At 55.2% G+C, this 25,758-nt stretch overlaps 2 protein-coding genes and 1 long non-coding RNA gene across 8 annotated transcripts in view; 1 reads left to right on the top strand and 2 right to left on the bottom strand.

Moving 5' to 3' along the window:
- SZT2 (SZT2 subunit of KICSTOR complex) overlaps nucleotides 1-16,805 on the top strand; it is a 54,493-nt gene extending 37,688 nt beyond the window's left edge. For 3 of the 6 annotated variants that reach the window (XM_051796891.1, XM_051796911.1, XM_051796900.1), the window contains exons 52-72: nucleotides 113-282; nucleotides 469-635; nucleotides 1,075-1,172; nucleotides 1,982-2,114; nucleotides 2,225-2,352; nucleotides 2,645-2,775; nucleotides 3,257-3,439; nucleotides 3,880-4,150; nucleotides 4,330-4,409; nucleotides 4,754-4,879; nucleotides 6,636-6,841; nucleotides 6,961-7,054; nucleotides 8,412-8,492; nucleotides 8,895-8,969; nucleotides 11,001-11,214; nucleotides 11,484-11,667; nucleotides 11,884-12,006; nucleotides 12,271-12,772; nucleotides 13,093-13,209; nucleotides 13,309-13,377; nucleotides 15,538-16,805. In XM_051796891.1, coding sequence (XP_051652851.1) covers nucleotides 113-282; nucleotides 469-635; nucleotides 1,075-1,172; nucleotides 1,982-2,114; nucleotides 2,225-2,352; nucleotides 2,645-2,775; nucleotides 3,257-3,439; nucleotides 3,880-4,150; nucleotides 4,330-4,409; nucleotides 4,754-4,879; nucleotides 6,636-6,841; nucleotides 6,961-7,054; nucleotides 8,412-8,492; nucleotides 8,895-8,969; nucleotides 11,001-11,214; nucleotides 11,484-11,667; nucleotides 11,884-12,006; nucleotides 12,271-12,772; nucleotides 13,093-13,209; nucleotides 13,309-13,377; nucleotides 15,538-15,681 — 3,296 coding nt within the window. In that variant the 3' untranslated portion in view covers nucleotides 15,682-16,805. Of the gene's footprint in view, nucleotides 1-112; nucleotides 283-468; nucleotides 636-1,074; nucleotides 1,173-1,981; nucleotides 2,115-2,224; nucleotides 2,353-2,644; nucleotides 2,776-3,256; nucleotides 3,440-3,836; nucleotides 4,151-4,329; nucleotides 4,410-4,753; nucleotides 4,880-6,635; nucleotides 6,842-6,960; nucleotides 7,055-8,411; nucleotides 8,493-8,894; nucleotides 8,970-11,000; nucleotides 11,215-11,483; nucleotides 11,668-11,883; nucleotides 12,007-12,270; nucleotides 12,773-13,092; nucleotides 13,210-13,308; nucleotides 13,378-15,537 lie in introns of those variants that run through there. The other 3 variants (XM_051796919.1, XM_051796933.1, XM_051796927.1) reach the window with 2 other exon arrangements.
- LOC127475555 (uncharacterized) lies at nucleotides 8,592-15,530 on the bottom strand. Its single transcript, XR_007906236.1, has 2 exons — nucleotides 14,606-15,530; nucleotides 8,592-8,683 (listed from the first exon to the last, which is right to left on the bottom strand). It is a non-coding gene; the product is annotated as an uncharacterized LOC127475555 (long non-coding RNA).
- A 16-nt stretch (nucleotides 16,806-16,821) lies between the features above and the next one.
- Nucleotides 16,822-19,581, bottom strand: HYI (hydroxypyruvate isomerase (putative)). The gene is made up of 8 exons (XM_051797413.1): nucleotides 19,371-19,581; nucleotides 19,191-19,302; nucleotides 18,139-18,253; nucleotides 17,946-18,024; nucleotides 17,717-17,766; nucleotides 17,463-17,532; nucleotides 17,135-17,269; nucleotides 16,822-16,934 (listed from the first exon to the last, which is right to left on the bottom strand). The coding sequence occupies exons 1-8, from the start codon at nucleotides 19,564-19,566 to the stop codon at nucleotides 16,846-16,848; spliced, it is 846 nt and encodes a 281-aa protein (XP_051653373.1). The 5' UTR covers nucleotides 19,567-19,581; the 3' UTR covers nucleotides 16,822-16,845.
- Between the last annotated feature and the right edge of the window lie 6,177 nt (nucleotides 19,582-25,758).

A 25,758-nucleotide genomic window follows, 5' to 3' on the forward strand; every position in this document is an offset into this window, starting at 1 on the left:
CTCTCTCCCTTCTCTCCAGCCAGGCTCTGGCCAGACACAGTGGGGTACACGGGGACACCAGCAGCTTTGTAGTGGGAGGCTCTGTGGAGTCTGATTTGCTTTGTCTCCACAGGAGGCCTAAGGAGGACCATGTCAGAGACCAAGGGCCTGGCCCTGGCCAGTGGTGGGGCTGGCAGGAGCTGTCCTCCACCCTTGCACTTCACTTCTACACCTTCACCCAGCTCTGGAGAGCCAGTGACACCCACGAGCAAGCTGGGACGCCGCAGCTTCTGGGACATGCTGGTAATGTTGTTGAGGGACCAGTGAGGAGCAGGGCCTGTAAGTCTTCAAGGTGTGTCAGGCCAGGAGGAATGGAGATGAGTGATCTGGCTGGGGGTGGGAAGCCAGGTGGGCAGTGGGGACCTTGAGGTCAGGGCACTGGCTAGGCTGTGTATGTGCACAGGACTGACTTACCCCTTTCGCCCCTAGAGCAAGGCAGAGTCCTCGGAGCTGGGCAGCCCCAAGACTACTGATGACATTGTGCTGGAGAGGCCAGAAGAGGCTCGTACGAGGCGGCGGCACAAGACTGAGAATGTCAAGCAGCACCTGAGCCAGGATCGGGCCACAGCCACAGCTGAACTGGAACAGGCACAGAGGCAAGCACAACCTGCAGGCTGGGCAGCCAGGATGTTGTTCCCCCATCTTCTGTACATCACTCCACAGCCAGACATCCTGCTGGCTCTATGTGTCTCAACCCTATGGACCATACTCCTTTTCCCTGTAGCTTCTCCCTCACACAGACACTTTAGGAGAGCTGCTTTCCACACACAAAGCTTCAGCCCTTTTTGCTGGAGTACTTCTGGGAGCACAACTGGTTCTCACTGCCAGAGATCCCTTCTCTGCACTGTGGGGTCCTGTGCAAACCCTGATACCCATATGCCTACTGACCAGGAGTGACCCAGCTCAAGGATTGTATCAATCCAAAAAGGAGGCTCCTGGGACTCTGTTTTGGAGCTGGGAGGGGGCTGTTGCACTTTGTGCCTTCACTGCTGTTGACTGATCTGGTATAACTGTGCTTACCTTCCCTCTTCCCAGGCGCCGAACCTGCCAGCTGGAAGAAGGGGATGTAGGTACCATGCACCCGCTCTTCAATCAAACCTGCCAGCAGTGGATGGCATTCATGAACCACCTGGGTACGTGTCTCAGGCCCCAGCTCCTCTAGGTGGGCTGGGAATGGGCCTTTCTGCCCAGAGCTCTCAGGATAAGTCCTCATATGGCACCATCCATCTTCATCCCTTGCTGATACCTACCTGGTTACACACCCTGTCTGTCCCCAAGCCTCACCAGAGTCCCATGGGTCTCAAGGCCAGTGTCAGCGTTAGAAAGCTGTGACAGGAGTCCTGGCATGTGTCAGTGCATCTAAACAAACCTGCTAAAGCCTGTGGCTGTGTCTGCCATGCTCCCTGTCCAGGGCCTCCTGGACTTGGCTGCAGCAGCTTTTGAACTCCAACAGCCAGCTGTGGTTAGCTCCCAGATGAGCCTCTGCAACATACTCTGGAACTGTGAGGTTCCATGGCAGACCTTTACTCTTACAGGGAGGGAGAAAGAGGAGGAGGGATACCCTTCATATGGAGGGATTTGGGTTTGTGTGGCTGCCCTGGTTGCTGCTTTCTGATTACCTTTCACTTCGGTGTTTGTACATCCTCTCACACTCCTGCTGGTAGAACCCTCTTCTTCCTCTGATGAGGAGTAAGCTAGGGAACAAGGAATAAGTGTGGGAATAAAGCACTGTGCTCAGAGCATACAGGGAGTTTGGTCAAGGGCCTACTTTTGGACCAGAGCCTGAAAACAGCGGTTATTTCAGCCTTCTTCTTCTCCATGTAAGGTTCCTGTTCTCCAGCTTTCCCTGCCTCAGGACCTTAGCCTTCTCCGTTGCTCATGTGGGCAGGATGTGGCTCTGGGGCAGCTTGACATCCAGTCCTACAGTACTTCTTCCATGCAGGGTGCCCATCGGTGCAGCAGTGCTCACTGGAGATGGTTTCCCGTTTCCTCCTGCCCTCCATCCTAGTGGAAGTGGTGAACCTGGTCACTGCCCTGGCGAGCGACACCACTGTCAAGGTGTTTGAGCAGATCTGGTGAGTTACGCGATGCACCGGCGGCTGTTTGGCACTAGCAGATGTTGATCAGCTGTGCCTCTACTGCCATCACTCTACATGTCAGCCACCTTTGGGGTTCTTGTTTACAGCTACCATCGAGGCACTGCCTTTCTGCCTTATAAGCCTGGCCAGAGTGCCACCCCTCGCCCTGGCACCATCAGACACTTCATCCTGCTGGGACGCAACTTCCAGCAGTGGCGTTGCAGCACAGAACAGGGTGAGTGCCTGGCCACGGTCCCCAGGACTGCGTGCTGGGGGCTCTTGGGGTGGGACATGTATGAACAGGGTTCCCCTCTTTGCTGGAACAGACTCTTTGTGCCCAGAGGTGGGCAGTGGATTGTCTGGTTTTGCCTCCTGAGACTTTATTCTTAAATTTGCTTGTAACAGCTTATTTCAAGATGAATTGAGAATTACTGTGGCAAAAGATCCTGTCATGCCACTTGAATGGCACGTGGAATGTAAGGGCCAGATGAACTGGTACTGAGGGTCATAACTCTGGCTTCTTGCAGCTCACAAAGGGCTCCAACGCTTTGAGGCCATGGAATTCAGCTCAGCAGAGAGGGGCTCTGATCCCAGCCTTGTTGGTCGAGACCTGGTGCCCCGGCAAAGGTTCCTCTTCATGGAGATCATTGACAAAAAGGTAGCAATGGTGCCTTTGTGATGTTGCTCCTGAAAGGCTGTTCCCAACTGGCCCAGGGAAGGAAGAGTGCCTCTGCAGGCAGCCAGCCTTCCCTAGGCAATAGTCCTCCAAAGGAGCTGTGCAGGATGTCTCTGTGCCACAAGCAGAGCTGCAGGTTTCCTGCAGCACTCTGGGAAGTGCCAGGGACAGCAGCCCTCACTGTCTCTGACTTCAGCTGCTGTGCTGTGGGTTGTACCTGCCCTTTCCCTGCTCACATCAGGCTGGACACTGGTGCTGCCAGTGCAAGTACCTCCACCACTGCTGTGGCTGTTAACAGGGGGCTGTAATTGAGCTGTTACCACTCTCCCTGCCCCAGCATTGTCATCTAAAGCTGGCTGCAACTGCAGCAAGTACCACCCAGAATACCTGGCGCAGCCTGTGCCACCATGCAGGCCCTCTCTGTGCATGTCCTTTAGCCTTCCTTCCCCTCCTTTCTCTCCAGATGACGCTCTACACCTATAACTGGTCCCCAGACCTGGGGGCCAACCTGAACTGCTCCCTGACTCGCCTGCTGCAGTGGCAGAATGCCCGGTCCCACATCGTGCACTGTCTGCTCAGCCAGAAGCTGGGACTCTTCCACCACCACTGCTTCATGGACACACCATGGCATGAGGACAGCAAGCAGGTAGGGCAACACACCAGGCAGGATAGTCCTTTCTTCTTCAGGAGAGGCCTTGGCAGTTTGTTGGGCTGAGGGAGGTTGCAGGCACCTATGTGCTTTTGTGTGCTTGTTAGCAGGGCATCCCCAGGCACTCATATATCTCACTGTGACCATGTCCAGCCGGGCTGTTGCTGTCTACTCTTGGCGACAGAGGTGGAAAGGGAAGCCAGGTCCTGCTGCTGGCAGCACTTACTTGTGACTGAATTATTTAGGGTGAAGGAGGCTGGGGAATGGGCTTCCCAGTGCACCATGCTGGGCTTAGGCCTGCTCTTCTTGGGACTGGTAGTGGAGAAGGCTAACAGAGATGTCTGCAGATAGCCAAAATTGGGTTTACTCTGTTCTTGTGGTTTCTTGCTCTAAGGCTGGCAGTAAGGAGGCTTTCATGGCTGTGTCTGCTTGCTTAGGAGCCAAATCCTTTCCTGAACTCCACTTTGGAGGTGGATGCACTGATCCGGAGCCCGTGTCCTCCACCTAGCAAGGAGCAAGGCCGGCTGAGCAGCTCTGCCCGCAGCCTGCCATCTCTGCATTTCCATCCTGATGTGGTGCCCTTTGACGAAGCTCTGCGGGACGTTACCACCATCAAGCGCATACCCCACGGGCCTGATGTGGGACCTTTTGATCCAGTGGCTCAGCATGGGGCCCAGTTCCTGGAAATCAAGAGCATGGAGAGGAAAGGTAAAGCCTACCTCATCATCTCGCTTCTGGAAAAGGGGCTCAGAAGGAGCAGAAGTTTTGACAGGGAACAGTTCTCTGTGGGAATGTGGGAATGTGGCTCGTTTAGGGTGGGAGTGAAGGAGAGTGGCAGTACTTGTGGCTGTGGCTTGATGCTCTTGTGACTGCTTTCTTTCCTCCAGAACTGGAGAAACAGATGAAGATTGAGAATCTCTTTGTCACCTGGCAGCAGAGGTCGGCACAGTCCAACATGCCTATCAGTGTGAGTGCAGCCTGAGCAGGGGATAGCTGGGCCTTCTTACAGCACACTGGGAGCACCAGCTTCCCTATGGCAAAGGGGAGCACTGGAACCCTGAGCAGGGTGTTATGTTGGGGATGATGGTTAGCAGTGGAGCAGTGCTCTCTCTCCTTGAACTTTTGGGGTTGCTGGGCCCTGACACACCACACTTGGGCATGGTACCTCACTGCCCAGCAGTGGAAAGGCTGTAAAGCAGGGAGTTCCCCCATTGGATCTCCATTTGGGCAGCAGTGCAGTGTCATGGACAGCTTGTTCCCAACCTTGATGAGGGGTGTGTGCTGTAACTGTGCTCCTGTTGTACTGTGCAGCTGGCAGACCTGGAGACCCTGAAGCAGTCCTCACGCCTGGTTCACTACTGTGCCACCCCTTTGCTCTTTGACCCAGCCTTCCGGCAGCAAATCCAGACAGACCAGCTGGGCAAGGTGGAGGGGAAGGTGAGTGTCAGCAAGCACCAGTGGGCTTGGGCATTGTGCACTGGGACAAGGGATGGCTTTGCAACCTTTTCCCAAGACAGGGCTGCTCTGACCTCACTCCTGCATTACAGGATGAATTTGTGCTCTATAAGATGGAGGCTGAGAAGATCCTTGGATCCTCAAAGCCTTTCTCCTGCAGCCACACCATCCCCGGGGAACCCTGATTTTCTTTTCTACCTAGGGAGTTCAGGACTGAGTCTAGTGAAGCCATCGGGCAGCACTGTCTGGTACTGATCTGTTGGGGAAGCAAAACTTCTCTCATGCATTCAGCAGCCATGCCTGGTAAACCTTTCCTGGACCCAGAAAATAGCTGGAACAGTTGAAAGCCAACCACCTGAATCCTGAGCAGGTTGCAACCTGACAGACTCAAACTGGTGCAGATCCCACACCGGCTGTTCACAGACTATGTGTGTGTCAGAAGGGAAGAACATGCTGTTGTAATTTATCAAAATGTCAAAAGGATTCTGACAGGGTCTTTAAGCAGAAGTTGCTACAGAAATTGAGCACTCATGAGTGAAAGTATCATCGCAGAATGAAAACTTTGCTTTGTTTTTGGAACAGAGCAAAATGAAAATTGGTTATTGAATTTGAAGAGCCTGGCAGCAGGGGTTTCAAGGTGGTGTATTGGGTTCTGTGCCTCCAGATCATTTATTGGTACATATGAGATGCCCAGTTTTGCAGTGCAGTAGGGCTGTTCAAATGGGTCAGAACAGACAAAGACTGCAAGGAACTCAAGAGGTACCTGAGTAGCCTGTGAAATGAAAACTATTGTGGGAGCTGGGACCTGGTTCCCAGTAAAACAGAGCACACTGTGGCGAGAAATTTGAACCCTCCTGTATTGTACACTCACTGAGAGCCTGTACAGAGCAGACATCTCTGTATTGAAGCTATATTGTATCTTCTGACTTCGAAGTGGGTTTCTTCAATTTGTGAACAGTTGGATACAGCAGACATACTGGTTAGAGTACATCAGAAAAGGGTGTTAGTATAATGGGTAATATTCTAATAAGTTTCTAAAATACTTGTGTAGTGATGTCTTCATCTGGACAGTGTGAGACCAAGCATCTTGTGGCAAAGGCACTGAACTGGAGAGACTTGGAGAAGGTCAGAGAGTACCTGGAGAGATGCCAGATAAAGGGACAGCTCTTGTGGTAGGTGGAACAGATAGGCAGAAAGGCAGATAGAAACACATAACAAAGGCTTGAAGTAGAGAGATGAAGAAAAGAAACCTTAGTCTCTCACAGCACAATGAAGAGGAGTATTTAAGACATCCAGAGGAGAATTCAATATGTTTACAAGGAAACACTATTCCTTTTTGGTGCTACTGAACTCCTAGTAAATCTTGAGAAGTCAGCAGGATTCATAAGGGGATTGGACTCATACCATGGCAATAGGGGCTGAAGCTCTGTTGAGCTTTGCATGAAGCAGCTGTGAGCCAGTAACACTTTGTGAAAGCTGTTCTCTGGCGACAGATGTGAATTTTCTCCTTCTGCCAGGTCACCTTTTCCTGCAGGCTCTTGCAGTGCTATTATGTCAGTCCATGGCTGGGGAAATCTTGGATCTTGCATTTTGGCACATGCGGTGGCAGTGTTTGGGGAAACAGCTGTTAGTGCTCTCTGGCAGAGACAGATCTGCCCTCTGCTCAACCAGGGCACCTGGTGTCATTTTTTGGGGCCAGTCACAGCAGGTCTCCTTAGGAACTTATTTTCCCTTCCAGAAGCGCCACCGCTCCAATGACTCCACAGCTTCGGGGAGAGACCGGAGCCACAGCTGTGACTCGGCGGAGTCGCTGCCCTGCAAGGTGAAGGAGGAGCCTTGGCTGCAGGAGATGTGCAATGCCTTCTTGCAGCAATACATCCAGTACCTGCAGAGCATGGGCTTCATTCTGGTCCAGGTGCGGCCGCCCTCACCTACCACTCGCAGGTCAGTGACATGCTGGGAACTCTGCTGTTGGAGAAGAGCCAACACTGAGCTGTGCCCTGGTGTGACACAACAGGAGATCTTGGCTCCCTGCTCAAGGCTGTCTCTGCTCTCATTTCCAGTAGCACGAGCCGGATCCGAGCTCTGGCAGCAATGGGTGTGGAGGGGAGAGGGTCCTTTTCCTACACAAAGCCAAAAACCGAGGGGAGCCCAAAGGTGAGTGTATGTTTGTTACAAGGGTTGGAACTAGGATGGAAGTCAGGCTGTGGAGTGGAGCGGTTCTCCTGGTTGACTTCTGAATCAGTTTCATGCAGAAAGGACATGAGAGGGCAGAGAAAGCACTAAAGCCAAAAAAAAGTCTGTCTAGGCCAGCATCACCTTTAGGATATTGGGTCAGATGAGACCTCCTTGCCCTCCTGTGTGTCTTTCTGAGGTCTGAGAGAGCCTTCCTGAGTCTTGGTGGAACTAGGGCAAACCTCCCACCCCTCGAGTGGGTTCGAAAGAGGAACAGGGTTACCTGGGGTCAGGACAGCTGCCTTTGGGTGTGATTCTGAAGGTTTACCTGTCAGAGAATCCTCAGCATCTATGGTTAAGGGCAACTCTGAGACAGAAGGATCTTTAGTTAAAGTGAGATGAACACTGAAGTGGAAGAGGTTAGAGAAGAAAAGCCTGGAATGGCTCTACTGTGACTCATGTCTAAAGAAGTGGCAATTTGGGAGGAACAGGTCAGAGCTCTACCAATTCTCAGCTAACCTGGAAAGGGATTGACTTTGCTGTCTTAATCAATACAACACCTACACACCAATCAAATAAAAGTGTTTGGAGCCAATTTCAAAACTAAAAGGAGTGTTTCTTTGAGCAGCAGATAATGGTCATCATCAAAAGGTTTTGTGAGCACCAAGAGCTTACATGAGTTCGGTGAACATGAGCTTACAAGACAGAATAGGCAAGTACCTGGAAGAGGAATCCACTGGAGTCTCTAGGAAGGCAGAAACCACTTGTGCCTCATTTGATCACCCAGGATGATGGGAGCACATAGCATTTACTCATCTTTTTTGATATTTTATTGGCACCTGCCTTTGGCTGATGTTGGTGCAGGACTGTGGATAACACCTTGCAGTTAAAATGAGAAGAGAGCAGTCTGCTGGAGCAACTTAAGACTGAATGAACTTGCTGGCAGCTAAACTCTGTGAGTCTAGACTGGATGTCTGTGATAGCTGCTGTGTCAGGTAGATGGAATGGTCTGGGGAGACCTCAGCAGGGAGTGAGGTTCTGTGGACAGTATCATTCCTTGGGTAAGTGTCCTCAAACTGTAGAGACTATAGAGACACCCTGTCCTGAGCAAGCAGGAGGTGATGGGGGCAATATGCTTGGTGTGCTCTCTCAAAGGCTGTTTTATTAGGTTTGTTAGGGTTCTTTTCACTGTCAGCTCTGACATGTTTGCTCTCCTCTCTCCAGTGAGATTGCTCAGTTGGTGAGGCTCCTCTATTTCCACCTCTGCCACAGAGCCTTGTGGCAGCCTCACACCCTGGTATGCCAGAGAGCCTCTTCAGTTTTGTCCTTCTCTTCACAGAGCACAAGCCCTGCTGTTGCCACCTACCATCTACAGAGAGCTCTTCCAGGTGGGATTGTGCTCATGGAGTTAGCCTTCCAGGTAAGAAAGAACAAGAAACAAAGTATGATCTCTGGGGGTTCAGGGACAGTCTTCAGAGGTGACAAGGGGAGTGACAAGGAGTGCAGCAGGGACACACGATTCTTCGTTTCTTGTCCTGCTTCTTCCGTGGTCCTGCAGGACTGTGGATCAGCTGAGGATGATTCTGCAGGGCTCAGAGCAGTAAAAGTTGCCTGGAGGAGGGGTAATGAATGGCTCAGCACTAGTTAGGGTGCTCTGTGCTCAGCCACACGTTGGCTGGTCTGGCTTGGTTCAGGCAGGAGGGGAGACAGAACATGGGGCAAAACTGTCTGGGACCCAGCCCAGAGGGTGAAGCGTGGGGACTGTGCTCCTTCCCTGGAGAATCCCAAGGTCTGTTCTGTGCTCACGTGCTCTCTCCTGCAGGGCTGTTATTTCTGTGTGAAGCAGTACGCGCTGGAGTGCTCACGGATCCCCATGGGCCAGTCTGTGAACTCTCAGGTAATGGCTCTGCCAGCACAGCTGGTGCTCCTCAGAGCCAGGAAATACTTTGGGGGAGGCAGTGATCTCTGGAACAGAGTGGGCATTTGAGGTGTAGAAGGTTCTGGAGAGTTCTGCTCCCTCTTTATGGAAAAGGAGAACTGGACAGAGCCTCATGCTCTCCATGGCTTGCTGCTTGAGCAGATCTAGAGTGCTGCCTGTCCCTGGGGCACTGGGTGGCTGCCTGAGGCTGGCCAGCCCCAGCCTGTCTGAGACAGCAGGCATGCATGACCATAGTGTCCTTTCCAAGGTGGCTCTGTAGCAAGGCTGCATCTTATCTATGCCAAGAATGTCTCTTCTAAGCTTAAGCCTGCCAGGAGCTTGTCTGAGGGTTTGCTGAGCATTTCCTGGAAAGCTCTCACATGCACAGGGCAGTGTTACCAGGCTGCATCTGGTATTGCAGGGAACATCCAGGCTCTCTCTGGCCAATTTTGGGAAAGATTTTGCCTGGTTTTGCTGTGGGATGGTCCTAGGAGCAATGGGCAGGAGGGGTGGGACTTGCTGCAGGGGCCTAACCAGTCTTCCCATGTGCTGGGACCAGCCCACAGTTCCCCCAGGTGGGGCAGTCGAGTTCCTCTGCCCCTTCTCTCCCCTTATCCCACCCTGGGCCTGTGCAGGACAGGCTGGATGCATGAACAGGGCTGGGCAGTGCCTTGTCTCTCTTCCCACTGCTGTGCATCTCTCTCTTACAGCCAGAGCTCACAGCAAGAGCTGCATGGGACTCAGCTCTGTCTCTGAGTCCACAGTATGTCCTCTCCTCCCACTGCCATGCTGAGCATGGCAGGGCCTGCCAGTGCAGGGCTGACCGTCCCACTGGCTGTGCTTCCACCCTTCCTGCCCCAACATCTGGCTGCACGAGCTGCCTCCTGCCTCCTGTGCCAGAGCCTTCTGTAGCAGTACATACCACAGTGGGCAGCACAGCTTGGGAGGAGGATGGGGTGGGCTCCAGGTGCTGGCATGGGGGCAGCACCTTTTGTTTCTTGCTCTTTGACCCATCTGTCCTGGAGCAGGGCTGTAGGCTCCTCTCCGGGCTCATCCTGGCTGTGCTGTTTGCCCTCTGGCTCATGTAGCAGCAGTGCAGGTGATGCAGAGAGTGAGGGCAGCCTGTTCTCCTCCCTGTGCCTTCTACCTGCTGTTTTTCCCTGCTTGCCCTCCTCTTAAACCAAGGGATTGTGATGTGAGTCAACTGCCCAGGGGTGTCAGAGAGCCAAAAACCTGTGGGTTCCTGGCATGAGGGCAAGGCTGAGGCCTTCACCAGTGCTGTGCCCTTGCACAGTAGCTGCAGTTGTGCTGGGAGCATGGCCAGGGGTGAGTGTGTGAAGGCTGGTGCTGGCCCGGTGAAGAACCAGCACTCTGTGCAGCTGGAGATGGCCATGTGCTGGAGGGATCCTCTCTGGGCACAGCTGTGACACAACAGCCACTGCTGGATCTGGCTTCCCTGCAGCAAGCCTGGGTGCCTGTTAGTTACTGAGCACAGGGCATTAGCTACTCTTGCCCATCTCTGGGTCCAACCACTCCACAGAGGCCCCTGTGCTGCCTCCTGCTCTCAAGGGACATTCAGGGAGTTGGTCTTTGCCTGTAGCTCCAGAACTTGCTGGGGCTTCAGCCCTGGTGTGTCCTGTACCCCTTGGGGATCAGGCAGTGCAGAGCAGTGCTCAGCTGAAAGGTAGCTGTGTCTTTCTCCACAGCCGTGTGGCTTTCAGCTCAGGGCAGGGATGAACCTCAAGCCAAAAGGGAGGCAGTGCTGATTAGTCTGTGCTGCTACTGGAGACCAGGAGTGGGGTCAGCTGTGCAAGGAGCCACCAAGCTGGATCCTGTGAGGCCAGTCCTGCAGGTCTGCTATTTGCACTGTGCACTCGGCTTCTGGGCTGCGTCCTGCTCTGAGCTGGGGCAGCTGCACTGGCTCTGCAATGTCTTGTGGTCAGCAGGGCTTCGCAGGAGGATGTGAAGTGCCTGGTAACATTCCTGCCTTGACTCCCTGTTCCTCCACAGCTCTCAATGCTCTTCACAGAGGAGTGTGACAAGGTGCGGGACCTCATGCACGTGCATTCCTTCAGCTACGACTTCCACTTGCGTATAGTCCACCAGTATCTGCTGGGCTCCCACATGACCCTCCGCCAAGGCTACCATCTCACCAGCTTCCTGGAGGATTTCATTGCCCACCACCCCGATATCCCCAAATTTGGCCGTAACCACGTTTTCCAAGGTATGTAGTTCAACTTGTAATTGACCTGGGATTGACTGCCAGCCCATAACTTGGCAAAAGGTTTCCAAATAAACCTGACCCTTGGAGTATTCAGGGAGATGACAGGGTAGGGGTGGCATGAGGGGTCAAGCTCCAGGGGAAGTCCTTGCTGCCTTGTTGTGGGAGGTGGGTTGTTCTGTCCCATGGGGTAGTTTGTAGGACACTGCTCTGCCCAGGTAAGAGGCATGGAGCGTGTCCTGTGACAACAGTGTGTTTCTCCACTGGCCCAGGCACGTTGGCCCTGCCCACCAACATGATCACTGCACACCAACTGTACAACTACATTGCTGACCACGCCAACACCTACCACATGAAACCCCTGCGCATGGCCCGGCCAGCCACGGGCAGCGACAGCAAGAAGGGAACACCAGGCACAGAGCAGAACGAGTATGCACTGGTCTCTATTTGGAACAGGTGAGTGAGTCTGCTGCAGGTTCCTGGAGCTGCTGGAGATTGGTGGCAACCTGCCAGTCCTGGGGACACTGCCCCAGGGTGCATTTAGTATTTCCCACAGCACTTCTGAGGAGTCCTGCTATGTGGAATTCCCCATGCCCAGTAGTTCTGTTGTGACCAAGAGCTCTGGGGTAACAAAGTGAGGTTCCCTTCATCCTGATGTGCTTTTGCTCCCAGCTCGGGCTCCTACAAGGACTCTGAAGGTCTGCGTCATCATGATGACTTTGATGTGTCCCTCCTGGTGTGTCACAGTGCAGCACCATTTGAGGAGCAGAGTGAGGCAGAGAGACGCATGCTCCGGTGAGCACTGGGGGCCCAGGACACCAAAGCTTCCTGGCTGGGGAGGAGGGCTCTGGGAGGGGCTGGTTCTGTCTGGGACAACACAGACAGGGTTGTTGGTGTTGGGGGAGGATCGCTGTGGGGACCTGGGCGGCATGGTGCCTGTCTTTGTCTGGGCAGAGAAGCACCCTTTCTGTCAGGGACAGAGAGGCCTGTGGTTCCTTTGCAGCACAGCTGAGAGGGGAGCAGCCCTTCCCCAGGTCACAAGTGTCTCCTTGCTCTCAGTTTGCGTTTCTACGTCATCATGACCAGCCAGCGGGAGCTCTTTCCCCGGCTCACGGCCGACATGCGACGCTTCAAGAAGCTGCCACGCTTGCAGCGGGAAGTGCTGGAGCCTGTGGTGGGCCGGGCAGCCTGGGAGGCAGCGGAGCCGGAGACAAGCCTGGGGCAGCAGCCACCAGCAGAGCGGGAGCTGTGGCAGGACGTGGAGGACAGCAGCGAGTTCTACACGGGGGGCACACAAGTCAAACTGGGGCCAGGGCTCTTCTACACCTCGCCGCTCTTCCCCTTGCTGGCCTCTGAGGTGGCCTCAGCCCAGAAGCAGCTCAGCAGCATGGTGCAGCTGGCCAAGTGTCACTGCCGCAGGGACAATCTCTGGAAGCGCCTCTTCCTTCTGGAGCCTCTGGCGTCCGACAAGCTGAAGCTGGGCAAGCTCTCGCTGGTGGAGCTGGAGGAGCTGCTTGATGCCGTGCATGGGAAATCCATTGCGGATGTCGACCCCCAGCTGGTGAGCAGCAGGGATGGAGTCACAGTGCACAGCAGCTGCTGTTCCGCTTGGGACAAAGTGGGGTGACAGGTGAAGGACCTGCAGGACGTGTCTCTTCCTGCTTGGTGGGAAGGTAGAGGCAGGAACATAGCTCCTAGCTGGCAGGGGGAGGGGGAGACTGCATGGACCTGTCCATGGAGAGTGAATAGCTGTCGGTCAGCATGGCTCAGTTGGGTTTTGAGGGATGCATCTGATTCAGGGTGTGAAGGCTGCTGTAGCATTATGTCTGCTGCTGCCATGGCTTGAGGGAGGCTGAAATCAGCCCTTTTCCATGCCCGCAGGAATGCTTCCTCACCATGACAGTCTCCTGGTACCAGAGCCTCATCAAAGTGCTGTTGAGCCGCTTTCCCCAGAGCTGTCGGCACTTCCACAACGCTGAAACCGGCACCCAGTATCTGGTAGGACCCAGCCCGTCACCCACCTGCAGCCTCTCTCCCTGTGTCCTTGTCCTGGGGTCTCTGTCTCCTTTCTAACGTGTGCTCTGACTCTCCTGACAGGTCGTGCTCAACCAGAAGTTCACGGACTGCTTCGTCCTTGTGTTTCTCGATTCTCATTCAGGAAAGACGGTAAGTACATGAGAACAGAAGACCAGCTATGTTGGCTCAGGCCAAGAATCTGTCTAGATTGATCCAGCAGTGGCCAAGAGCAGGTGTGCGTGAGAACAAGAGCAGGTCAAGAACCTTGTAACACCTCCCTTAAATACTTTCCCAACATCTGAAAATCTGTAGCTCAGGCCCATCCTGAGCTAGAAGTGTCCTTTTCATTTATTTAATAGCCCTCCACAGCTTTCCTTTGGTTAATTTCTTGCATCCATGATTTCCCCTGGCTTGCAGCTCCACGAGGCAGTTGTAATCTAGGTGAACTCTCTGGCTTGTTTTTGAAGCTCCTACTGTTCTTTCCATGTGATGCCCTTTTGTTCTTGTATTAGAACAGAGGGAGCACTTGATCCTCTTTTCCTTCACAGGATTGCTTTTGGATCATTCTCTCAGCTGTCTCTATTCAGGCTGAAGAGTCCTTCTGTTTTCAGTCCAAACCAGATCATACTGGGTCTGGCTGGGAGGGGTCACCAGTGTTGTGGGCTGTTCCTACCTGGGCAGAAGGGAAGGGGACCCGCACTGTGAGGGTCCCAGTAAACCTGCAAGGACCTTTGCCTTCACTGGACTTAAGGGCAAAAATACTTTTCTTTCAGCTGTGCTCCCAGGCAGGGTGCAGGATGGGTCACAGGAAAGGCAGCTCTGTGTGAGAGCAGGGCATCTACAGGAGGCTTCTGTCCACAGTGAGGCTTTTGCAGAGAATGCAACATAACTGATCCCTTTGTAAATAAATCATGCTCCATCTCAAAAGCAGGTAGGGGAGACAGAAGAGGTGGTGCCTGCTGGAAGGCTGCTCAGTGCCTCCTGCCACCTAATGGTCATAGTGTCACCTTGTGATCATTGATATGATACACCCAGACCCTCCATCCCGTCTCCTAGTGACTCCCATCTTGTAACAGAAATCCTTTGTGTTCCTCACACTGTATTTTGTGCTTGATCCCATTCCTGTGGCCTCTCAAAACTCTCTCAGGCTTTTTTTTTTTTCTTGCATTATCCCAATCCTCTTTTGTATTAGTGCCTCAAATTTTATCAGCACATTCCTCATCTTTGTACCAGACTCATTAAAGTACGAGGCAACGTGAGTCCCAAAGCCTGTCCTGGAGGAACTCCATTTGTAACCTCTCTCCAGCCTGCTATTTCCCCTTTCAGCACTGCCATCCTCACCTTATAATTTCAGTTAATTCCTATCTTTTCAGCTTACCTAAATTTCCCATGTGGCACCACATCAAATCCTTCCTGAAGCTTAGATAAGATGTACCATGATTCCTTTGTCTAGAAATATTACCTTATCAAAGAGAAATTTAGCGTTAGCACATCACTTTGGTAACACTGAGCTGCATTTCCCTCACGGTTCTTTCTCTCCCAGCCTGCTCTGAAGCCTTGCACACTGTTGGAGCTGGGTTCACAAATCGCTTTCTTTTCCCTCTTAAGTGATGGTGGTGCGTTTTCTGTTCTGTAGTTACCCAGCTCTTCTCATGGCTTTACCAGTTTGTTAGGGACCCTGGCTACTAGATGTGCTGCATTTCAGCTCTGGAGAACATCCAGTCCCTGTGTCTTGCCTCCGTGATGCTGATCTGAGTGCACTGAGTCACTCACAGGCTTCTTCTGTTCAGGTCCTGCAACCTCTCCTTCTGAACCTTGTTCCCTGCTTCCCTCTGCCATTGCCCTGCCTTGTCAGTGCAGTCACTAATCAGAATGGAGCAGGCAGCACTTATTTTTAGGATTGCAGTTATTACGTTTAATCTCCTCCCCTTCCCCGTTAGTTGCACTCCTACTCCTACTCTTTGCCTTAGAAGAAGAAATTTCCCTCCAATTTCCCTGAAAGCCCCTTATTATGTGGAGTCAGTGGGTTCCCCTCCTCTCCTGAGGCTGCTGCTGGGGTTGGTATAACTGCAGATGCATGAGAGCAGGGACTGAGTGGGCAAGTGCTTGCACCTAATTTCCACCAAAAAAATTGAGAGGAGGCTCAAACATGCTCTGTCACAGGAGAAGGCATTAGTGCCATTGGCATTTTGGGACTTCTCCCAGTATTTGCCTAAAACTGCCCCAAAAAAAGTGCTCACACACCTGGACTAGGGACTGCAGAGTGCTTGTTTGAATCCTGTCCCCTGACCCTCTCCTCCCTCTCGGCAGAGCCTCACCGTGGTTTTCCGGGAGCCGTTCCCAGTGCAGCCCCAGAACAGTGAGAGTCCTCTGCCACAGCTTGTGTCAACATATCACCACCTGGAGTCAGTTATCAACACTGCCTGCTTCAACCTCTGGACGGGCCTGCTCTAGCACTGGCACCCATTTCCTTGGTGCAACACATGTGCCAGACCTCAGCACGGCTGTGCCACGGGTGGCGATGGGGAAGAGCAGGTCTGTGAGGGGACCTGTGCTTGGGCACTGCAGGCAGTGCTGCCAGTGGCACACGTGGCTACTGAACTGAGGAGCCTGGTGGGCTGGTGTGGCCCTCACATGCTGTTTTTGGTGGGTTTGATACTGAACGACCTTGAAGCAAACCACAAGGGCAGGAGCTTGGCCGCTGTGGCTTGGCTGAAGCAGAGCGACTCTCAGGGACATGGCTTTGGCATCTGCAGGTGAGTTCTGCCTTCTGGGGAGGCATGGAGGAGCACACACAGCACTCTGGGCTTTGTGAGGAAAGACTCCTGGACTTCAGGGCTCCAGGCAGTGAGGCTGACTGCTTCTGGCCCTTTGTCTTCCTCGGGAGAGCACTGGATGGGACAGGAAAGGTGAACTGGACCATACAAAGGTTTTATGGAGGTGTACATTTAAGCCATTGGTGTATCTGTGAAATAAACTGAACCAGATCCCTGCTCAGTTGCTCTAGGCTAGGATGTGGAACGCCTCCTGTAGGGGATGCAGAGCAGCCCTGGCTGGGTTTGCACCGGAGATTCTTACTTGCTCCAGAGCAGGAGCAGCAGGGCAGTCAGCCCCCAGCCTGTTACCTGGGTTCAGGCAGCCTGGGAGGGTGCTGCTTGCTTCACTTCCTCCCCTGCTGCAGTCAGTGCTGGGCACTGGCAACAGCCTTGAGAACTGCAGTGCCTGGAAGCCCAGAGCATTATTCCCACAACTCCAGGCGCCAGTTGGAGCTGGACTGAGAAAGCTCACACCCTTCCCAAGGATTGAATGCTCCCCTTAGTGGGGGAGACTGGAAACCTCTCCCTGGACACCTCTGCAGCCTGGAAGTGAAGGTTCTCTGTGTACCTGAAGTCACCTACAGCGGTGCCTGAGCCATCCCTAAATATGACATGCTACAGATGGCACTGGTGTAGATGGGGGTCCAACTGCTTGGGCTGACCCAGTACGGCCTGGGGAAGGGAAATATGACAAAGATGCTCCTAAAGCCACTCTAGGAATCATCCCACCTCAGTCCTAGAAAAGACACGTGTTCCTTTGTTAAGCCATTACTTTGTCTTTTATTCCCGTGGTTTTCTAGTTTTACTCAGCTGCCTTGCTGGTCCCACCATGCTGCAGCCCTCGGCTCTCCCAGTAGGAGCGCAGCCAGCCCAGACCTTCCAGGGTGTCTCCTGCAGTGACAGACAAGGTTTCCTGCTGCAGCTGGAGAAGCTGGAGCAGCTTCTGTTCAGGATAGAGATCTCATTCCCAGGTAGGGACTCTGAGACCCACTACCTGCCACCCCCCAGGACCTGCCTAACTTTGCACAGTACCCAGCCAGCTGGTCCGTGCTTGGCCCTGACCTGGGGCTCAGACCTGCAGGCCCACTCACCTTTGGGAGCATACTCGCACCCCACATAGCCAGTGTAGCCAAGGGACTCCAGGAGCTCGAAAATGTAGGGGAAGTTCAACTCCCCAGGGCTGTCAGGCTCATGCCGCCCTGGCACCTGTGCGATCTGGATATGACCTGGAGAGGGAATGGGAGAGGCCGTGCCCAAGGCAGCCCTGCCTGGAGCCTTCTTTGGGCATGAGACAAGGTGACCCAAGAGCAGCCCCACACCCCCAGCCAGTCACAGCAGAGCCTGGGGCAGGAGAGCTCCATCTCAAAGCCACTCCTGCCCCATGGCCATAGAGGAGCTGATCTGGGTGCAGGGCATTACCAATGAGTGGGAAGTATGTGTCCAGGTTGCGTGACAAATTGCCATCCATGATCTGGCAGTGAAAGAGGTCCTGGGAGGGAGAGAGGAAGATGGAGGATGCAGCTGTTCACCAGTGAGCTGTGCTACAGGCCCCATCTCTCTCTCTCTCTCCATGTCCTCAGGAGAGGATAGCAAGCCCCTAGAACTCCTCTCTGGGCCTGTGCAAAAATTCCCTGGTGGAGGGTGGACCATGGAGATCTTCAGTGCTGACTCACCAGCTGCAGCTTCAGGTTGGGCCGTCCCACCTTCTCCAGGATGGCAGCAGCTAAGGGTGCAAGAAATGAGAGACCATTGCCCCCAGGGTGGAAACTTCACAAAGCCCTGAGACTCCCCTTCATCAACTGAGCTCCCTCAGTATCTCTAGGCTGGTAAGGCAACCTCCTGCCTTTCAGACTTTGGGGATCCTTCTCTTCCTCTGAAGGAGTCTCTAGATGTCTGCCTTACCTTGGTGCGGGGTGTTCAGGTAGTAGCGAGGGTCAGTGATGCGGTTGTTAATAGGCTCCACCAGTCCAATCATGTTCTCCTGTAACACAGTAATGTCACCCTATGGAGCACAACTTCCCTATGCCAGGCTGCTGGGGTGTTCCTGGGTACCCTGAGAGCTGCACCCACAGAGCAGGACACATTCCCCACTCACCTTGGCCAGGAGGTCAGCAGCATATCTGAGATTCTCAATGAAAGTGGTTTCCATCTCACCTGCCACTGCAGCCCGGTCTGCACCCAGGGGAACCCGCCCAGCCATCACATGGATCCTAGAGACACAGAGATCAGCCACTGGCAGCAATATATGCTGTTCTGCCTCAGTACACCGAGGGATGACTTTGAACCTTTTGCCTGACAAATCTCAGACCTTGATTCTTCCCTCTTTCACCAGCTGCCTCCAGCTCTTTCACCCTGAGGTTGGTTGGTTTTGCTCCTAGTGCTGCCCCAAGGCCAGCACAAAGGGCAGCTGGCATGCTGCCTCTGCCAGGGGCAGGCTGCACACCTGTTCTCACTGCTTGCTGGCTGTGAGCAGGGAGGGGACAGCGGCCCACACTGGACTGCCTTGCCGTGAAGAGCTCAAGGGCCAGGCAAGAGCAAGGCTCTTCAGCCACTGCTGGGGGAAGGTGAAGAGTGGAAACAAAACCCTTTTCACTCTGCCTGTACAAGCAGGGGCCTGGGCAGCCTCTGGCCTGCCCAGTCCTTGCCATCCACGGGGCTTTGGACTGAGTTTCAACAGGAAAGAATGATGCAAAGTAAATGCAGTAAAAGGGCCCCGTTGGTTTTCTGAAGGGAAGTGTGTCAGGCTAATTGCATCTCTTACGGTGTCTCTGCTGCCTCCAGGCACCGTGGCCTCAATAAAGCAACTGTTGTGGTGTCCTGGGGGCAACGACTGGTGTAAGTGGGGAGGAAAAAGGGAGGATTATCCTGGGGACTGCTGTGCGGAGGTGGGGAAGGGAAGGGTCAGACGAGTGCCTGGCAGCTCCCGGAGAGGACACTGAGGCCGCGGCCCCGCACAGGGGGGTCTGCACCGCCCCGGCTCCCGCCCGATGCAGCCGAGCAGGAGACGCTGCCCGGGAGAGGCTCCGTGACCCGGCGGCTGGAGGCGCCGCGGGGCAAAGGGCGAGCCCCGCTCGGGCGACGAGCTGGAGCAGGAGGGCGGCACAGGAACCCCCCGGCGGCCGGAGCGGGGTCCCGGCCGGCACCTACCTGTGGCAGCCCACCGCCCTGGCGTACTGCACGGCCGCCGCCAGGCCCTCCCGGAACGCGGCCTCCCGCCCGGGCACGGCCGCCAGCCCCAGCTCGCCCGCCTCCGGGTCCCCTGCGAGAGAACGGCGGGGTCAGCGGAGGGTCTTCGCCGCCCCGCGCACCCGGGGAACGCGGCCGTACCGGGGGGCATGTTGAGGAGGGCGATCCGCACCCCCGCCCGCTCCGCCGCCGCCCGCAGCGCCTGGGCCGGGCAGCCCGCCGGCCACGCCGCCTCCGCCGCCCCGAACCCGGCGGCCGCCGCCGCTTCCAGCCGCGCCGGCAGCGCCGGGAGCTCCGGGAACAGCCACGAGAGGTTGGCGGAGAAGCGCAGCGCCATGGCGAGCCGGGGGCGGGCGGCGGGCGGGCCGGGGCGGTGCTCCCGCCTCCCGCTCGGGCAGCCCCGGCCCGGCCGCGGCGCTGCGGGGAGCGGCCCCGTCAGCGGGGCAGGGCCGGGCTCCGCCGCTCCCCTGCAGCTCTCGGCCCCGGCGCCCTGCCCTCCGGCCCGTGCCCGCGGGTGAGCGGCCCCGCGCTGCCTGTGACACGCGTGGGGGTCCCGCCCTCGCCGGAGGGGCTGCGGGACGGGGGCGTGCGGGGGGCACAGCGCGGCCCGCGCCCGCTCCGGGAGAGGTGTTTTTGCCAAGTGTTGGCCCGACACACGCAGAGCGCCCTGTTAATTGGTTTCCTGGGGAGCTTGTCTCTGACAGTGTCTCATTATGCAAGAAACGCTCTCTCCTTTGTCCCATGTTCTGCATATTTTACCATAAAACGTTCATCTCCACTCCTGCAGAGCTGTGGCTCCGGCGTGCGGGAGTCTGTACTCATCCCCGTGTTCCCACTCCCCATCCCGGTGCTCCGTGTGCCTCCCGGCGCATTCGCAGGCGGCACGGGTGGGCTGTGCCGTGGCTGGCAGAACGGGCACCGTGAGCCGTGGACATTTTGCAGCCCCTTGGACTCACCCTGCTCGTGGGGACTCCATCCTGCCTGCCCTGCATGGTCCGGCTCCTCTGTGACTGCTGCAGAAGCCCTCTGCAGCCCCAGCCAACTGCAAGCCCCAGGAATTCGCAGTGTTTGGAGTGCTCTCTTTGGGAGAGCATGGCTGGGCAGAGGCCAGCCACAGCAACAGGTTTTTGGTGGGAGGTCAGGGCAGTGCCAGCCAAGAGGAAAGCAGTGATGAAGTTACCCACTACAGTCTCAACTCAATTAAAGCTATTGATTAATCAATTAGAAAAGGCTTGGCTCAACTTCTGAGTAATAATCCAAACTGTCCATCGTAGGGAGTGGTATCCATGTTCCTAACACGTGTGTCCCCAGTGCATGTCCCCAGGACGCAGACTTCTCCTGCCTGCAGCCACCATGCCAGGGGAGCACTGCACCTTATAGGTGTCCTGCAGGTTCCCTCTGTGGTGCATGGGGGTTGTCGTTCCCAGGAGGTGCCTGAGTGCAGGTGGGTGGGTGGCAGAGCTGTGCAGGCATGGGGAGCCCCAGAAAGAGGAGTGGCACCTGCCTGGCCTGGGGCTGCAGCTTCACTGGATCCTTGCACCTCAGAAAGGTGCTTGCTGAGGCCACGCACCACTCCGGCCCTGGCAGTCCTGGCCGGATCTCCAGCACAGCCCAGGCACCTGGCAGAGTCAAAGCCCAGGATTCGGTGGGTGGAGCAGGAAAGCTTTGCTGAGAGGGTGTCAGTGAATAAACACAGGGCTGAGCCCCAGCATGTGGGTGACCCCAGCAGCCAGATGGGAACGTGGGGAGTCCTCACGCAAACCTGCCCTGCTGATGGCAGGTGAAGCTGCTGGGCCCAGTGCTGAAGCATTAATGGCGTCTTTATATCCCTGGTAATATATTGCATTGATTTTCTCTTGTTATAACTGTGGTTCCTGCATTGCAGGACAGTGTTTTGTCACTTTACCTTGACAGGACGCAGTGGATTTACTCCCCGCTGTGGCACTTGCAGCTCTGGGGCCTGTGCCCGGCACCCGCTGTTTGGGGATATGGTACAATGAGCGTGGGGTCAGACAGGCACCCATGTCCCCCAGAGAGATGAGGAGGGGGCCGAGCTGGTGTGGGAGGGCAGCTCAGTACCAAGCGTCCCCGCTGCTGCAGTTTTATTGGCCCAAAGAAAACGTAGCTCCTGCACATTTTATTATCGAGCTGACATTTCGTTGCAGACCCAGCTCTGGCCTCTGTGATGGCCAGGGTGGGGAGGTGGCGGGTGCTCCAGCAGCCCAGCACGGTGCCTTGGGTGCCACACAGTGCCAGCAGCAGCAGCTGAGCCAGCCCCCCACCGAGAGCCCACTGAAGTGGGGGCACCAGTCCTCCCTGTACCATAAATCCGTCAGCACATCGTGCTGCAGGGAAGGTTTTATCTCTCTCCTTTATGAAACATGTTTTAATTTAAGTTGACATTTCTGTATTTTAACTACCTGTCCCAGGCTCCCCAGTGGCTCAGCTGGAACCTCGGGGGGCCATGAGGAATGAGGTGCCATGGGCTGGGGTGGCTGTGTGGCACTATCCTGCTGACACTTGTTACCCCTGTCCCTCCTGGGCACCTCCAAACCTGTCCCATCCCTCTGCACCCTGTGGCTGTGCGAGGCAATCCAGGGCTGGGGCTGGGAGGGAGCACTCCAGGCATCCCTTCCTCCCAAGCTTTATTCTGGTCTTAAAGCACTCCAATATTTTGCAACCTGGTTTGGGTTTGGGCTTTTATAGGGAGTAAATTCTAGCCTCTTTTTGTGTAGAAGAAGGCTGGGAAAAATAATCCACATGTGACCCAGCATCTTGCAGAGGCAGCTGCTTGTATTAAATCTCTTGATTTTTCACCAGACAGTCTTCCTTAAACCCATCCCCTCGGGATGCTTAGGGACCAAGAGATGAAAAGCCTCTCTAGCAGGATCCAGCATCAACCCAGCCATGCCTCCCCACCTATGTCCCCACAGCCAGTGTGTCCCCTCAATGGCCATGCCCCCAACCCTGTCACCCCCGGCCCCTGCTGGGGGTCCCTCCCAGCTCCCCTGTGTTGGGGCAGGCTTTGCTGAGTGATGTGACCTGGCCAGCTGCACCTGTATCCCAGCTCTTCTTGCCCAGAATCCAACCTGAATTTCTTGGACCTCCCTGTTTCCGTGGCCCTGGGCACCAGTGGGGGTTTGGCTCAAGAGCCTGGCACGAAAGGGAGGCACCAGCCCTGGTGCCATCTGGGGACTTCTTGGTGGGATCGTCACTCTGTCAGGTCCTTCTCCACTTCTCAGGTCCGTGCATACTGTGCAGAGTTAATTTGTTAATTAGTGTCTTTCTGCTGCTGAGCCACCTGTTTTGCTGCTGTTGAAGTCTGCTGTGCCCTTCGCAGCCACCTTTGCTGCTCAGGCGCCTCAATGGAGGAGGTGACTTACACCTCCTAAAATGAAGGAGCTGCCTGGACTGCTAATAATGGGGTGCAGCAGGGCTGTGCCATAGCTGGGGCTTGCCCTGGTGCTGTAGGGTTCTCCTCTCCTGATGGGACTCCCTTTCTCCTCCTCTCCCTCCTCTTGTTCCTCCTCCTCCTCTTCTTCATGTTTGTCTTCTTCTATTTCTTCTTTCTTCTCCACTCCTTCCCCTCTGTCCCTCCATCCCCTCCATATCTCATCCCCTCCATCCCCCTAACCCTCTCTCCATTCTGTCCCTCCATCCCCTCCATTTTTCTGGTTCCAGGCACTGCACTGCACATGGGAGATGCAGGGGAAGATGGCAGTCCCTCCCAAAGCTGTGATGAGAGATGCCTTAAGGAGCTTGTTGCCCCTCTCAGACCTCGCTTTCTTACAGCCTCCAAAAACACTTGTGTAAAAGAAAATCTATACACCATGTTATGGAAAACAAATGCTCAACCTTTGCCAATTTATGGCTGTTCTTCACCAGGGAGAATCTGACTGGGTGGGAATGTGATATAAATCCCAGCAGAGTCAAAATGAGGACTGAGCACCCCTGTTTCCCTGCCACTCCCAGCACGGGTGGGCCCTCCATCAGCTGGCCAGGATTTTCTTGTTATTCCAAGATTTCACAGGAAATTAATGAGGAGGCCAAATTCTCCTCCAGTTCTTGGAGGAGGCCAGGGCGGGCGGTGCCTGGGCCCGCTGAGCTGGCAGATGTTGTTTAACATTCCCGGCAGTAATTAATAGATGGTTTCATCACTCTTGTACAATTCAAGCTTGTCGTCCTGCTTCTCTCCAAATACAGAGCAGAAATATTTGTTAAACGTGGCTGGTGTTTTTGCCTGATCATTAGTGCCCGAGCGGCTCCAGCCGCTCCAGGATTTATTGCTATGCCAGAATTTCTTTTGGCCTCATGATGCTGTCACCATCCTTCCCTCTGCTGCCAGCCCCTCCTGTCGAGAGGCTCCCTTTATCACTTTCTTTGTGATTTATGTCCTGCTGGTTACACCCTCTCCTTTACACCATGCTTATGGATTCCTCCCTTTTCCATTCATTACACTGCAGCAGGATGGGCTTTGGCGAAATTGTCTCCCTGACCAGGGACACCCTGTGGAATTCAACCCAGCAAGGGTCTGCAGGGATCACTCCCACCACCCAGCACCCAGGGTGGGATGCAGGGGAAGGGTTCCCCTGGGGATGCTTCACCCCACAGTGTCTGGGTGGGCTGGTGAGGCCGCCCCAAGCAGTGACATGTCTAGGGACACAGCCTGGGCTGGGCACAGTGATAGCAAGTGGTGGCTTGGGGAGCAGGAGCAGAGCTGCCTTGAGGGAAGTGGTAGCCCATTAACCAGCATCACCAGCACCCAAGGGAATCACTGCAGAGACAAATTAACTGGAACCTCCCAGCTCGTCATTAGTTATTAATAGTGCATATTAGTTATTAGTTAATAATAGTTATTAGTTATTAATAGGAGCCTCCCAGCTCGTGGTTCACTCCCAAGCAAAAGTAAGCACGTTTCACCCGAGAGTGCCCTGCTCATGGCAATGGCCTGTCAGTCCCCATGCCCAGAGTGGGGACATGGTGGGGACACAGGGAACAGGCACTCGGCAGGGCCCCAGTAGCCAACCTGTTGGGGGACAGCAGGGCTCAGGGAGGGAAGGGGATGCTCCCACTGCTGCCCATCTGGCTGAGCCGGGCTGGGTTCAGCCGTCCCCTTCCTGGAGGTGCAGGGATCCCATGCAGCCCTGCATCTCCAGGGCACAGCCAGTCCATGGCTCCCACCCCCTCCCACAGCCCCACGAGGCTCAGTGACCAGACCCACCTCTGCCAGCCCTGGCACACTCCAACCCTGTGCCCCACGCCGTGGGGTGCAGGAGCCGGCCCATGTGGCCCCCCTCCCCAGCATGGTCCACTGCAGCCCGGTCACCGTGTTAAGCCATCTCTTAATTAATCAGGCTGATTGTAATGTGTTTTTAGGGCATTAAAATTCAATTGTGGAATTCTCCACTGGCTAGGCTCGCAATGAATACAGAAGTTTGCCTAATTAGAGCTGACATGCAGCCGGCGGGAGAACCAGACAAACGGCCCCACCAGGGCTGCCCGCCTCGGGCCCCTCGCCTGGCCCCCAGCACACCCACCGCTGCCGCTGCGGGGACCAGCACCGGCCATCCCTGCCGTAGACACCCACCCTGGGCATAGGGAGGGCAGCGATGCTGGCCCTGGTATCCTTGGGGACAGCCCTTGCCATGCGCCTGTGCCAAACCCCTGGCCGGGCACCAGCCAAGAGCGTAAGAGATGTTTCCTTATCGGCAGCATCAGGTCTTCGCTGTCATTACCACGGCAATTATCATCTCATTTGGAGTCTTTAGCTGCCATAATCTGTCTCTTGCACTGATTTATTCCGCAGGTCTCTTCCCCAGACGTGCAAGAGGGGAAAGAGTCATCAATAAGGAGGCAACGAGCTCCATCTCCCGGGAAAGCCTTTCCCCGGCCGGAGCAGAGAAGTTGCCCCGTGGCTGGAGCATTCTCCCGGAGCCGAGCCGGGCTGTCCACATGCAGGGCATGGCCAGGGCCAAACTGAAACTGCCACCTCCCGGCACCAATCCGGAGCTGCTTCACCCAAACCTGGTGCATGTTTAGTATTTCAGCTGCTGTTGGCAGAGGCTGAACTGGCCATGCACACAGGTGGGCTGGGAAGCCTCCGGGGACAGACAGAGGGATGCTGCAGCTTCTTTGTCTTTCTCCTGCTCCCAGACCGGGCTGTTGGTCAGTGTTTGTTGTCCCTCTGATTGCTCCAATCAGTATATTCTGTCTCTGCCAGCCACCAAGAGCTTCACTGAGACTTTTCTCACCTGCATTTGCCGACTGCCAACTCACACTCGCTGCTCCCAGCAGCCCTAGGGACAGTGCCAGCAGAGCCTCCCAGGCACCACGAACTGCCAAGAGAACAGGTAGAGTGAGGGGACAAGGTTGACAGGAAAGTGCCAGGTCACTGCCAGCCCTGAGTGGGCTCATGCTGTGGAATCACCCGGGGGCCACTGCCTGTGGTCACCACAGCTCCCTGGGCCAGGGTATCTCTCCTGCCTGGCTCTGGCATGGCTATGCCAGCAAATCCCTGTTCCCCCTGCCT

Source organism: Manacus candei, unplaced genomic scaffold (assembly GCF_025592945.1).
Source record: "Manacus candei isolate 608988 ecotype Guabito, Panama unplaced genomic scaffold, ASM2559294v1 h1tg000005l, whole genome shotgun sequence".
NCBI classification, from domain to species: domain Eukaryota; kingdom Metazoa; phylum Chordata; class Aves; order Passeriformes; family Pipridae; genus Manacus; species Manacus candei.